General features: G+C 42.3%; 1 protein-coding gene across 4 annotated transcripts in view; it reads left to right on the top strand.

The window, feature by feature from the left end:
* Positions 1-14,439, top strand: part of ZZEF1 (zinc finger ZZ-type and EF-hand domain containing 1) — a 100,167-nt gene that overhangs the window by 34,628 nt on the left and 51,100 nt on the right. For all 4 annotated transcript variants that reach the window (XM_081161125.1, XM_081161124.1, XM_081161122.1 and 1 more), the window contains exons 11-23: positions 104-252; positions 3,882-3,993; positions 5,268-5,483; positions 6,562-6,662; positions 7,216-7,385; positions 7,993-8,126; positions 9,432-9,502; positions 10,645-10,759; positions 11,787-11,946; positions 12,843-12,964; positions 13,072-13,191; positions 14,039-14,205; positions 14,289-14,370. In XM_081161125.1, the coding sequence (XP_081017251.1) occupies positions 104-252; positions 3,882-3,993; positions 5,268-5,483; positions 6,562-6,662; positions 7,216-7,385; positions 7,993-8,126; positions 9,432-9,502; positions 10,645-10,759; positions 11,787-11,946; positions 12,843-12,964; positions 13,072-13,191; positions 14,039-14,205; positions 14,289-14,370 (1,719 nt within the window). The remainder of the gene's footprint in view (positions 1-103; positions 253-3,881; positions 3,994-5,267; positions 5,484-6,561; positions 6,663-7,215; positions 7,386-7,992; positions 8,127-9,431; positions 9,503-10,644; positions 10,760-11,786; positions 11,947-12,842; positions 12,965-13,071; positions 13,192-14,038; positions 14,206-14,288; positions 14,371-14,439) is intronic.

Genomic DNA, 14,439 nt, shown 5'->3' with positions numbered 1-14,439 from the left:
GTTTGATTAGCTTTAAGCTATTTGCATTTAACCATATTACTTGGAAACAAAACAGCCACAGAACTTTGCCCCCTGCTGTATTTATCTAGATCTCTGTTTCCAGGTTCGACGTGGCGGCATTGGTGCCCAGTGTGGGTTGGTGTTTGCCTACAACTCATCTTCTGAGAGATTTCATGCAGAAGAACACTTCAAGAGGTTTGAAAAATATGATAAGTGGAAGCTTAAGGAATTCAAGCAATTTGTGAAAAGCAGGTAAAGAACAGAATAAAAATCTTTGTAGTTAATAAGATTGTACACATTCTCTTATTGGTGAAATACACTTTTGTGTCTTTATAGAAAAGGTGCCACTAACCCACCCTCAGTTGCCATGAACATTCATTGCTTCTAACAGCATACGTGAAGATGTGTGTTTTAATTTGTTCATAGACTCTTACTCGGTCCCTTCTGTGACCAAGCACACGCATTTTCAAGATGGCTGGGTAATGATACACACCTGAATCGTGGGCAGCCTGAGGTCTTCAGCCTTACCTAGCCACTGGGGAATTTACTCATACCCCAACCTCCCTCCTTCCACTCATGCTTTTATTGAAGATATTTATTAAGCACCTACTATGTGCTAGGCACTGAAGATACCGTAATGAGCAGATTGGTAGTCTCTGCTCTAAGGAGCTTCCTTTTTAGCTCGGAACCTGAGGATAAAACTGATAGTATCACAGTGTTATGAATACTACGTAGGGTGTTCTGGGAGCACATGGTAGAGTACCTGGTCAGGGTAGGCTTCCTGGAGGAAGTGTTGTTTATGGTAAAAACTAAAAGGTGAGTTAGAGTTAATTAGCCACTTGAAGAAGTGGAAGGAGGACGTCCTGAGCAAAGAGAAGAGTAGATTTGAGAACTCAGAAGTGAACTATGGCATATTCAAGGACTCACAGGCCCCATATTGCTGAGGTGTACTGTGAGGTGGAGAATGGTGAGAGATGAAGCTGGAGAGCTAGGAAGAGGCCAGGTCATTAAAAGTCTTTTTGTCTCTGTTTTCAGGATTTGGACTTTATTATTAAAGCAATGGGAGGGGTGGGGCAAGGAGTGGGTGGAGTGTGTTGTTGAGGAATTCTAAGAAGAACTAGATCAGGTGTGTGTTTTAGAAGCCCTTCTCTGGATCATGCTGTGTATAGCATGGACTGGGGGAGAGCAAGCATGGAGGCAGGATGAAACGGAGGAGGCTGTCACTGTCACCTAGAAGGCCAAGAGGTGTGGGCGATCTCAACTAGAGAAGCAAGAGCAGTGATGGGAGAGATGTGGACTGATTTAAGAAACAACTAGAAGGTAGAAGCAACCTGCTGAGTTACCAAATGTAGAGCAGAAGGGGGAAGAAAGCTTAGGTGTCAATGAGTCCTGGGGTCTTGACTTGGGAAGATGGGAACATTGGAAGTGTATGTCTATGAAATAGAAACTACCTTAGGGAAAATAGGTTTGTGGGGAAGATGGTGGGCTTCCTTTTGGTCCTTTGGAATTTGAGGTTCTGGAAAGCCTTTGAGAAATTCATATAGCTAGTTGGATAAATAGGTTAGGAGCCTGAAAGAGACATTTGTGCTGAAAGTACAGATATGAGAGACATTTAAATGATTATTTAAAATGAATTAAAAGAGATCATTCTGGAAGAGTGTGTGGGCTGGGAAGAGAAGCCACCTTAGGTCAACATGCTGAGAGGAACCAGCATTTAAGGGTCAACAGAGAGAAGGAGACTGAGAAAAACATCCAGAAAAGCGGCAGGAAAGTTAGACATGTATCATCATGAAGCCAAGTTGAAAGAAGTAGGGAGGGGGCAATGTTACCCAGGAACCACTAAGATAAAGTCTAGGAGTGGACCTGTTGGATTTAACTGCTGAAGTCATTGGGCAGTGAGGTCATTGTTACTAGTAGCACATTAAAATTCATGCAGCTGAACCCTAGGCTTGCTGTTTTTGCTACTGTATATCACAGGTAATGGGGTGCTGGAGTTAACAGAAGGCTTTAACTGTCACCCAGTACTGTACACTAAGCTCTAATGTACAGAGGAGTCACCAAGGATTGTGTTAAAATGTGGACTCTGATTCCACAGTTCTTGGTGGAGCCTGAGACTTTTCATTTCTAACAAGCTCCCAGGTGACTCTGATGCTCCCCATCCATAGACCACACTTTGAGTAGCAAGGATCTGGAAAAACTCCCTCTCTGTGTGGTATTTCGTTTGGTGGCATCCCTAACAAATGGTCTCTAGAATACTCTTAATGATAGAGAATTTACTACAGTAATTAGAATATGTTCAGTTGAAATCTACTTTTGTAATTTCAACTCTGATCTTAATTCAGTTCTCTTAATGAAAATGACCAAATCTCCCTCACTCCTAAAATATCCCTATATGTCTCTTTCTTAAAAAGATGCCTTTCTTTTAAAATAGTAATTAGAGATTACAGTTGTTTTTAAGCAGCTATATTCCACTCTTGGGACGTATTAAAATAGGTCTTTTTCCTTTACCCTGCTTTCAAACGAGAGCTTTCACTTCTTACACAGGATGACTTTTTTTTTTTTAACCTCAATGTAGGTCTATTGGCTACTCCCTTGCTGATTTTACTTCTGGTTTCAACCTGAACTACTCTAGAATCCTGATTTGGTTGGCCTACATATTATCAGTGCCTTTCTAGTTTGGAAGTCAAAACGTTAATGTACATGCATCTATCTTTTTGCCTTTTTTTCCTGTCCCTCTGTCCAGACTAATGGTCAGTCAGCACGCTCCAGGACTAGCTGTTTGGTTGCTGTGCACAATTAACTGCTAATACTCAGCTTGCTTTTCCGCACCCTGCCTGCTGTGTGGCGTCATGAACAAGGTTGCCTCTCTCTGCCCGTTGACACCCTACCAGCTCTCTGTATCTCAAAGATTTCCTGGATGTCTCCCAAAGAGTAAATTTTAAAGTCCTCAAACACATAATATTGATGAAGCTCACTGACAGGATTTTGAGCTAAGACAGAGTACCAGCCTGTCCCGTTGGTTTTAGAGTTAACTGTATTGTGAAAGGTTTATGTTAAAAAGGACTTATGTTAAGAAGAGAACATTTTCTCTCTCTGTTACAGAACCTACTCTGGGTCCTTTGTCTTTTTCCTCTTACTATAAACCCCTGCATTTGCTTCTCTTATCCATACGGAATACTCATGTGATGCTAGCTTATCAGCTACATCACAGACTAAATCGTCTAGTTAGGACTATAACTTGAAAAGACTGCCTTTCCTCTGTCTTAGATATTTAATTCCTGAAAAGGAGTATCATTCAAGTGTCTGCTTTTAAAAAAGAAGTGTCACACAGTTGTGCTTCTTCAGCCTCCAGGCTGACCTGCTTTCCTGGAAGGACTTTAAGGGATAGGAAAAAATGCTGAGGCTTCCGAAGGCTGACGTTTTCTGATTCTCAAGCTCCAGGATCTGAAAGGTGCCCAGCTTTTACCCTTCAGTTGTTGCAAATTGCCCAAACCTCAGGCTGGTCACATACACATTAGCCAGGGAAACAAAACTGAACCTGCCTCCCCTTTGGATCTTTACAGAAACACACGCCAGCTGGTGCATTGTACCTTACTCCTGAGTAGTTCATCTAAGATGCCTTGACTTCGTGTCTCATTCTTCAGATAAACCATTTTTCTAGAGAAGCAAACTTTCTCTTTAGTTCTCAGATTATATTTGGGACTAATCCCATTTCACAAGAGAGGAGGCTGAGAAATGGGAGGAAATTACCACAAACTACCTCATATGTTAATTGACAGGCCATATGTACAAATTAAATGCCACTTAGATGGTACCTTCTTCATTGAGCCCTTGAGAGGTTTAGGAATGGGAATATGCTTGTGATTACCCTGTGTTTTCAGGATCGGTTGCTCGTCTGATGACCTTGGAGAGGATGATCCTATTGGCTGGTTTGAGCTGGAAGAAGAGTGGGATGAAGCAGAGGTCAAGCTGCAGCAGTGCAGAGTTGCCAAAGTGAGCATTATTGAGCGTGGCCTTCATGTGTGGACCCACTCCCTCCTTTTATTTTTTTTTAATATGTGTTGTTTGATTTCAGAGAGAGGAAGGGGAGAGGGAGAGAGATAGAAACATCAGTGATGAGAGGGAATCATCTATTGGCTGCCTCCTGCACTCCCCCTCCTGGGGATCGAGCCCGCAACCGGGAATCTAGCCATGACCTCCAGGTTCATGGGTTGATGCTCAACCACTGAGCCACACTGGCCAGACCCCCCCTCCTTTTATTCTGTAAGTATTTATCAAGTGGTTATTGTGTACCAGCCTGTGCCAACACTGGAACCCTCGAGGTGAATCAGAGATGAGCATGACCCTCTAGGAGTTTATAGTCTAGTGGGAGACGCAGATGTATATGGCACTGTGGTGTGGGCTGTGATAAATGGATATACAGGGGGCTATTGCAACCCAGAAGAAAAGTACCTACTCTAGCCTGGAGTTCACTAAGGAAGGCTTCCCAGGAAAGGTGGTGTGATGCCAAGTAGAAAGTTGATTAAGCCATCATCTTTAGCCTGGCTAAGATGTGCGGAGAAGGGCTTCTCAGGCTGAGAGAACGGCAAGTACACAGGCATAAATGCAGGAGATGTGTTTCCATAGCTGTGAACTTATCTGGCTATTTAGTTTTTTTAACCTCTAGTATAAATCTTAGTAAAAAGCTTCAACAGAGAAATAAGAACTACTTTTGGGGTTTACACATAGTAGATGCTCAGTAAATATTTATACAGTTGAGGAGTGGATTCTGAAAGGTCCTTGACCAAGGAGCTTTCACTGTTAAGAAGCAGAGAGTTTGCATGGAAATTGAGTTTTGAAAATGGCTTTAGCTTTAAGCAGATAGGGCTCTGTCCTAGGCTCCCAGCACATGGGTTGCATATGTCAACTGAGGGCTTTGAGATACTTCCTCGTGGCATTCATGGACTATTTTTGCCATATATCTGATTTCTATTCAAAATGACTGTGCCACAGAGCAAAAAGACTTCCCTTATTCATCCTGTCTTAATCCCATTTTTGCCTTGAAGAGAGAGTAATGTTGTTTCTCTTGTGATCTTTCCCAAAACCAGACTTCATTCAGCATTTGTGCTTTTTTCTGTTTGTTATAGATACTGGACTTATATGTGTCCCCAGTGCTAGGCATACTTGTTAAAGTCCTGAGGAGCCTTCTAGGAAAGGCTATCACCTCCTGTTCATCAGTATCCAGGGCTTCTGAGTCCTTTAACTTCAATCTCTCTCGTTCTCTTTAGTACCTGATGGTGAAGTTCCTCTGCACCCGCCAGGAGTCGGCAGAGCGCTTGGGAGTACAAGGCTTGAGCATCAGTGGGTACCTCCGGCCTGCGAGAGCAGAAGCAGAACAGAGCATCATCTGTGCTCGCTGCAGAAAGGACGTGGAGGAGAGTGTCTGTGGGGCCACACTGCTCCTTAGGACCCTTCAGTTCATCCAGCAGCTTGCCCATGATCTGGTAGTGTTTCCTCAGTTGTTAGTGCTCATCCTTTGTGAAAGTAAATGACAGTGTTCAGGGAAATGAACACCAGCCAGTGGAACCTGGCCCTGCTGGAGCCATGCAGTATCAATGAGTACGGCAGACACCATGCTGTGATGACGTTGGAAGGCCAAGGGGAGTGAGGTGTTGGGCATAGAGGGCATCAGTCAATGAAAGACTAAGTGGCATGTGACCATCACGGTGAGGCTTCCTAGACTAGACATATAGACAGAGCTGAAAGATCCATCCCCAGCTGTGGTTAACTGGTAGACTGGGGAGCTGAAGCAAGTTTATGGATTTATGTCTTCCTGAGGTGGGTTCTGTTCGTTTACTGAAAGTGCCAGAATAATGCCAGAATTTGAAATCGTTTGTGTTTTTGGTACTGACTTCTATGATCACTAATAAAAACACAGTGACAACTCACTCAAAGGAAGATTCTTATAGCCATCACCACAGAGAACATGGTTCAGCTCAGGAATTCAGTGACAGCCCCTCGTGTGGTGCGCAAGGGCCTACTCTGGACCTTTATTCTGCTTCAGGGCACCGTCAGAGGCTGGTAACTCAACGAATAGGTGGTCGGTTTGGTCTTTGTTATTCAAGCTCTCTCATCACAGTAGGAAGCAGCAAATGAGAGGGAGATGCTGAGCAATAGCAGGAGCATTTACAGCAGAATTGGTCTTTTAGCCTACATTCAAGGAAGGGTCAAAGCATACTGTAATGTGGTCCTGAGCAGCAGCAGCATCCAATGAAAATTCACTTATGTTTCGGGTGTGGCATTGATAAAGTCAGGGAGCCTTCGTGTGTGTGTGTGAGATGTGTATACATATTTTTATTTGTACATATATACACCACATACACACACATACATATTTTGAAAGTTTCACACCAATAATAGTTGTTCACAGACTTTTTAGTAGTAAAGAGTAAGCATCCATTATATGGGAATTTTACCCTTGTGGCTACCTCATCCCTCAACGAGAAGTAAATGAGCCAGTATGATATTTCTCTAAATGCATTTTAAATTTTATTTTATTTTTTTGTCTTTATAATTTTCTAGGTGCAGCAGAAGGAAAGTGGCTTAAAATATAAATCTTTCCTGGACTTCACGGGTCTTGATTTGCAGATTTTCTGGAATTTTTACAGTAAATTAAAGCAAAAGTAAGTCAGAATTTGTTATACGGTGATAACCATAAAAATACAACTGAAGACACCGAGTTTTCCTATTCTAAATGGACAATTTTTTCCCTACGTTTTTTTGCTTCCGACTAGTTTATTCTGATTTGAAAGATTTGGCTATTGTGGAAAATAACACCTAGATATAGAAATAACAAAAAAGTAATATTCTATAGAAATTGCCCATTTCTGTAAACCACTTTGTTTGGGCAGTATTTTCACAAACATTTTTTCACTTGATTATCATTACAACCTTGTGGGATGAGCAGGTCAATATCATAGCAGCACCCTCATTTTACAGTGAGGGAACTGGATCAGAAATGCGTCTCCTTGCCCCACCATGGGCAGAGTCAGGTAGGGTCTGTATTTGCAGACTCTGCCTAATACGGTGTTCTTTCCATTCCACCTTTATTCCTCTGGGCTGGCATTCTTTTCACTGAGCATGATGCCTAGAGGAGAGTCCTTCGTGGACTGTTTGGCTTTGGAGGGTAAAAGCAACTTGCCTTTTTGCTCTCTGATATTTTTTATCTTTCTGTAGTCCAAGAGAAGAATGCATCTGTGCCCAAACCCTGCTTTTGCAGCTCCTCCAGAGCTGCTTCTCGGTGCTGCAGAGAGACTCGGCGGCTGCCTCTGAGGATGCGAAGGCTCCACGCCAGAGCCCCAGGGGGGTGGAGGCCGCCAAGGAGCTCTATACGCACTTATGTGATGGTAGGAATTGGGGTTTTCTTTAACGTGATGCTGTGCTAGTTGCCTGCAGGGCCTCTTGCTGTGGAGAATGGGTCCTGTGATCATGCAAGCCCAGGAAAGGCATCACTTCCTTGGAAAACGAGTATTTCCTTTGGTCCTCTTTTGAGCTATTTTGAGTTCAGTGCTTATTCCCTCATCAGTAACTTCCTCCTGGTTTCCGATACACAGTTATCTTATATTGAGATAAATTACTATCACACTCTTCAGCTAAAACACTGGGATGAGTTTGATAGATTGAGGGGCAGATATTATAATGATAAATTGACCATAAAACACATGTGACCATCTGAAGTTATTTTTAAATCTTTACCAAGTTGTGACTCAAAAGGACAGGGAAGTAATGGAATTAAAACAGGTACCTATAGGCTTTATTTTAGTTAAATGTAAACAAACAAAAAATAATTTTCTCACACTGCCTAGCCTGTACAGAAATATTTCTTTGCTCCGATATTAACTACAAAATGGAGAATGATGAGTCTATAGGCTAGTTAACACAGATATGTATATATATAGAAAGAGTGAGTAGATGGAATGTATTAAAGCTGACTCCATTGTTAATTTTTATCAGTGGTGGACAGGGTGGATGGAGATTCTGTGCCCATGGAAATATTAAAACATGAAGTCAGGAATACCCTTCTCAGTGGAGCTGCCATCTTCTTTCCTGATCGACAGACCCAGCGGAATCATCTCTTCACCATGATGGTATTTATTTACATTAAAAGTATGGATTTTATTCCCGATAAAAGTGATGTATTATATAGAAGGCCTAGCCAGTGCTGTAGAACCAGGAAAAGAAATTTTCAAAATAACAATTAAAAAAAATAAAACCAATAATATTTAGAAATGATATGGTTATAGATTATTTTTTATTGCCTGTGTAGACAAGCATCTAACAGAATTACTACTAAGAGTTTGATAAAGAAAATGAGATGCAGCATTTTGAAAAGGCATTTCTGTATGCAACAACTAATTAACAAATGTAATAAAAGTGCTCTGCGGGATGCACAAAAGCCTATAGAAATACAGGACAGAAGAGAAGAAGCATAAAATGCAGTCTTCAGTCCAGTTGGGAACACCTGCCACAAGGAAAAACTAACCCCCAGTAGGCATGTAGAAGAGAATCATATTGAGGCTCAGTGACTGAGAAAGGTTTCAGAGAGGAGGAAGGATCTTGGATTGTATTTCACTATCTGAAAAATTTGCATATCATCTTAAGGTACTGGTTTTCACATTTTGAGTTATAACCTCCAGCATCCCTGACCTGACCCACTGGACTGTGGGCAGAGCTCAGTCCTGTTTGTTTGCTAGAAGCATTTACCCGGCAGCTAAGCAAATGATTTTTTTGCTGGCATATGTCCCACAGATAAAAATAGAAAGACTACATATGACCTTTTGAGTGACATTGTTGTCTATTAGCAGAGAAGCCCAGTCACTTTCCCTCAGCCTATCCCTCTAACAGCAGTGGTAAGGGTTATATTTTCCCTCGTCTTTCTGATGAATTAAACAGCACTGCTCTCGTTTGTGACCATATCTCTCCCACCCTCCTGTGCCAGTCAGGGCCCTGGGTCTTAAATCCCCCTCAGTTTCTTGCATAGCAGTAGGTGTTCAATACATTTATTGAATTAAGAAAAAATAAAGTGCTCATATTCTAGCCTAGTAGCCCCATCAGGAGGTGTGGTTTCTATAACTGTCACCTGCTCTTTCTTCTTTCCATGGCATGCCCAGGGATGAAAAATACAGTGTATCTTTTGAAAGTTATCTTTTAAACATTTGCATCGAGCTTTCCTGCAGGAAACCTTGATGTTCATTTTAGCCATCTTCTGTTTAGATGGGTGGTTCTGCTCCCTCTTAGCACTAGGCGAGGTCTTAGTTGGGCACCATGAGGTGGTCTGCAGACCCTGGCTTTCCTCATGCTTGTGAACAGTCGGCAGTGGCATTTCATGCTGCTCTAGGTCTTTGGAATGTCATGGAATAGATTTTCTGAATGTGTAGTTTCTTGTTTTCTAGAAAAATGTCACTGAGCAGGAACACAAGCAGTCCCTGCAGCTCACTTTCCGCTCACTGTGCACGTATTTTAGGTAAGTTTGTAATTCTTTTTAGTTGTCTGGTATTTCAGATCTTTGCAAAGTTGTTTTCTTTATCTATTCCTTCCTTTCATGTGCTTTTGGGTACTTCCCTCTGCTCAGCCAAGTTTCTGGAGTGAGATACCACTTGTCACAGGAATGACTAAAGTAGTGGCAGAATAATAATCTTGTCCAGAGCTTAATCTTGTCCTGGTCATTATAAGACAATTTAGAGTTGAACCCATTGATCTCTTTGACTACTTCAGTTTCTAAGTAATCTTTGAAGACAAAAACTGAAGCCCTGTACTGAAGGCTAAAAACCCAATTACATTAAAACCAGCAGAATGGTAGCTTAACAAAAGTGTGCTGGGAGGGGGTAACTTAGAGAGTTTTGCATGCTTTGACTACTACTGGGCCTGTAGGCTGCATTATTGAAGGTATAAACTCTTTTTTTTTTAATCCTCACCCAAGAATATGTTTTTTATTGATTTTAAAAAGAGGAAGGGGGGAGAGAGGGAGAGAAACATCAATGTGAAGGAAACATTGATGAGTTGCCTCCTGTAAGCACCCTGACCGGGATCGAACCTGAGACCTTTTGGTGTATGGTATGGGACAACGCTCTAACCAACTGAGCTGCAATAGCCAGGGCTGAAGGTATAGACTCTTGAAGGAGGGAGAAAACTAATAGCCCGAGCTACTGTCTGCAAATCAGACTATCCTTGGTGTGGATGCCAGACTTCGAGGGCTCTCTGAAATGTGTTCAGAATCGAGTGTCAGGGATGATGAGAGAGGCTGGGGCTGTCATGTGAAGAACATTTGAGGGCACAGGGAATGATTAGCCCGGATTGTCAAGGTAGCAGTCATGAGGTTAGGTGTGTTTCTTATTGGTGGTCAAGGTGATTTATTCTCAGATTTATTCCTCAGAATCTCTTCTAAGGACTTGAGGATTTATGGGCCTATGCTTATATAAGGACATGAGGACAGATAGTGCCCCCACCTAGCTGGGACCATGGCTTTTTTCCTGACCTAAATTCCTCACTTCCCATTGAACAGACGCTGAAGTCTTGCTAGGTTCCTTTTTGGAACCTTTTAAGATAAAAAAGCATGTAAGTCCACTTCCTGAAACAAGGTGTCTTGACTAATTTGTGTTCTTTCAGTGATAGGGATCCAGGCGGCCTTCTTCTTTTACCTGAGAAAGGCGACCTGGCCAACATGAACATCAGTGAAGTACTGGCTGTCATGAGGACTCTCCTCTCTGTTGCTGCTCGAGAGGTAACTGATGGCTACTCCCTGTTGTCTTTGCCTCGTGCTTTTAGGAGCAAGTAATACAGCAGCCACTGTGCTTTTCCCTTCAACCCTTACAGTATAAATGTGGCTGTACTCCTGTGACCATCAGATGAGCACACAGGTTCCCCAGCCTGCCGTGGCTCCTAATCAGCCAGAGATGAGTGAGGGGACACATCTGTGACATGTTTCTTTACTCAGCAGCGTTTTTGAGATTCACCCATGTTGATTCATGTGCACAATGTTTCCTTTATGAATGTGCCGCAATTCATTTATCTTTTGTACTTTGGAGGGGTCGTTAGGTTCTTTTCAGTTTGGTGCAATTATATAGTAGTTACAATATGAATGTATCTTGTGGTTCTTATGTATAAGTGTTTATTCCTGGAGGTTAGGTGACTCGTCAGAGAAACTCCAGAGAATAAAGATGATGGTTAGAAAGCCATAGGGGAGCCCAGCCGGTGTGGCTCAGAGGTCACCGGTTTGATTCCCGGTCAGGACATGCCCAGGTTGCAAGCTCGATCCCCAGTAGGGGCTGTGCAGGAGGCAGCAACTGATGTTTCTCATCCATCGATGTTTCTATATCTCTCTCCTTCTCCTTTCCTCTCTCCCTAAAATCAATAAAAATATACTTTTTTTAAAAAAGGAAAAAAAAGGGGAATAAGAGTTGTTTTTTAAGGTGGGAGAGATTTGACTGAAGGCTTGGGGAAAGGAGCCAGAAAGAAAAGGGATTTGATGATGTGAGAGGGAAAAGAGGTAATTGGTGGGGTGTAAGGTTCCCAAGGGGCAGAAGGAACGTTATAGAAGGAAAACCATTTGTAGAGGTTCTGAAAAAGCTGAGGGCAAAGAGGTTTCATAATCCCTCTTTCTTGGTCACTTCTGGGTTGAACGCTCTTTTGTGAACATTCCCCATGTCCCTAGAATTTTTTTGCCAGTGATAACTGCTGTCTTAGAAAATGCCCTTGCCTGTGTTCTGTGAATGGCTTGTTGTTAACGTTCTCTGTCTACTCCCTTGTAGTGTGAACTGTTGATGCTCAACAAGGCCCAGGCGGAGGTTGGCTCTGTGCTCTTCTCCCTGTTCTGGTCTGTCCAAGGCAGTCTGCTGTCCTGGTGCTACCTGCAGCTGAAGAGCACGGACCCTGGAGCCAAAGATCTTGCTGTTGACCTTATTGAAAAATGTGAGTTTCAGGACAAAATCCATGAAAACAGGTGTTTGAGCTTTGACTCTATGCTCTCGCTCTTTAGTTCTCATCATCGAGTGTGCATATGGTTTTCTTGATACAAATCAGATTTGTCTTTGGGTTGTTTTTTCTTCTTAAAATAGAATTCTTTAGCATATCTTTTTGCCCAGAGTTTCCTGTCTGAATGTGGTAGTATGCCTAAGTTTTTTATTGTAGGTTTGGGTCATTTCACAACCTAAACATTGCCTTTGCAATCATACAGCACTCCTAGGTGATGCCACACTCTTTAGTAGTCTGTTTTCTTTGTTTTAATCAAGTCACCTGAAAAGGAAAGTCTTAAACTTTTAGAGTCTAAGGTGTGTGAGCACTGCTGTGTTCTTTGCTGATTGCTGAAAATACTCAGATTTATGTCCGCAAACCCACAGAAAATGATATGAAACTCAGCAGGTTCTGAAACTTCATATGTGGAAAATTTAATTCCCTTAAACTTGGTTTTGGCAGCTATGACAAAACTGCTTACACTGTTGATCCCTGCTGCCTAAAGCTTGTCCTGTCATATGGCATACCTAGTGATGGACCCATTGTAAACAGAGGGAAACTAACAGTGGGGTCGGTCATCCATGTAATTTCACTTACAAAAGTGTTATATCCACCCCTTTGAAAAGAAGCAAAAACAAAATAATAAAATAAATTACTCACTCTAAAGGTAACCTTTTACTGGATTGTCACTGCTTTTCCCGGCCACAGGGAAGCATTTGTGTGGCACTTCCTGGCCTCATGATCTTCCTGATGTGGTATTCCCTTCACAGCTTCTGTGACAGCTTGCCCTTGATGATGACCAAGCAAGTGATATTTCTGCCATCAAAAATATTATTTTCTTTCTGTTTTGGTAGATGTGGAACAGTTTCTGACAAGTACGAGAGTGATTTTGGAATCCCTTTTGTCACAGTATAGTGGAAAAACCATAGTAGAAAAATTATGTAATTCGGTGTTTTCAATGGCAGCTCGTCAACTGGTAAGACAAAGTGGCAGCCATTTGTAAAGGGCAGGAGGGGCTTGGTGACCTGCACCCCCAGGCAGAGTCTGCGGTGGACGCTAAGTGCTTTGTTCATCTCCCTTTAGGTAATCTTTCTGCTGGACTTTTGCACGTTAGACATTTCCCACTGCACGCTCTTGAGAGAATTCAGCACCCTAACAGAGTTGTTGAAGAGGCTCTGCAGTGACCCTGAAGGACTGAATAAGGTAACTTAAGTTGGCGCTTGAACCTGCTTGTGTCCCCCTCTCAGGGGCGATGTGACCATATGTAATGAAGCATGCCATGAGTACAGGTTTACACAGATAAATTGCATCTGCCGGACCTCCTTATTTTATCAGTGGTTTTGCCAACAAGGAGAAATGCCAGTCTGAGTTGATTGGGCGTGGTCAGTGTTAGAAAGGAGATACAGAGGAAGCTGTGCATAGATTAATTTCATCACTTTATAGCACATAAAGTTATATTAAAACCCTGTGAGTACCCAGATTGCAGTCTAGAAGTGAAAATGCATTTGCAAGGCAGATTAGATGGGTTGGTATTTAAAAGAAGTTCTCTCACTTAACTTTACAGAATACAGTTTTTTCACTATCTTGTTCGAGTCTCACAACAACTCTGGGGGAGTAGAAAGGGCATATATTAAAAAGCCGATTTTAAAGGTAAAAAGGCAGACTTTAAAAAAAAAGGGAGGAGAGTTGATGGGCTCAGATTTGCTAAAGTCCCAAATAGGACTTTAAGGTCTTTAAATTCCTAACTCAGTGTTTTTTCCACTGGAAATTCATGCTAGTGGTGACTTGTAAGAAATAGTTCTGTAATAATTAGAAAATAAAAGCTAATCACAGAGTCACTCTAGTGCACTAAAACCCACCTGTCTGCTCTGTGGAATAAGGGTATGATGACCTGTGTATGCAGATGGGAATGTCAGGTATACTTTTGGCCTGTGTAATGATGTGTGTACGGTTGTCAGGGCTGTCTCTAGATCATGGATACAGACACAGTTTACTGCGTACGGACAGATGTAAAGTGATGAAACCCTTCTTGACTTGTTTGTTTGCATAGCTGGATGTCGAGACTTGGCAACAGGAACGGCCCGTGGTGTTACACACATGGGCTAAGGAGTCTGCCCACAACTATGAGAATAATTGCCATGAGGTGTCTGTCTTTGTTAGCCCAGGGGCTACCTATTTTGAGGTGGAGTTTGATGAGAGGTGTGAAACTGAAAAGAGGTGAGACTCACATGTTGTTCTTTCCTAAACAATAATGGACCAAAAATGAGAGAAGGGAAGTAACGGAGCTTATGCTTTCACAGGTATGATTATCTGGAATTTACCGACGCGAGAGGTGGGAAAACACGTTACGACACAAAAGTTGGCACTGATAAATGGCCCAAGGTGAGTGGTATTCTCCAAAAGAGAGAAAATGCCTCCTTCTGCATCAGTCCTTTTCCTTTTGGCATCCCT

This window comes from Miniopterus schreibersii, assembly GCF_964146895.1.
Source record: "Miniopterus schreibersii genome assembly, chromosome: 16".
In the NCBI taxonomy this organism is placed as follows: domain Eukaryota; kingdom Metazoa; phylum Chordata; class Mammalia; order Chiroptera; family Miniopteridae; genus Miniopterus; species Miniopterus schreibersii.
Note: the sequence above shows the minus strand (reverse complement) of the source record. Positions and strands in the feature narration are given on the sequence as shown.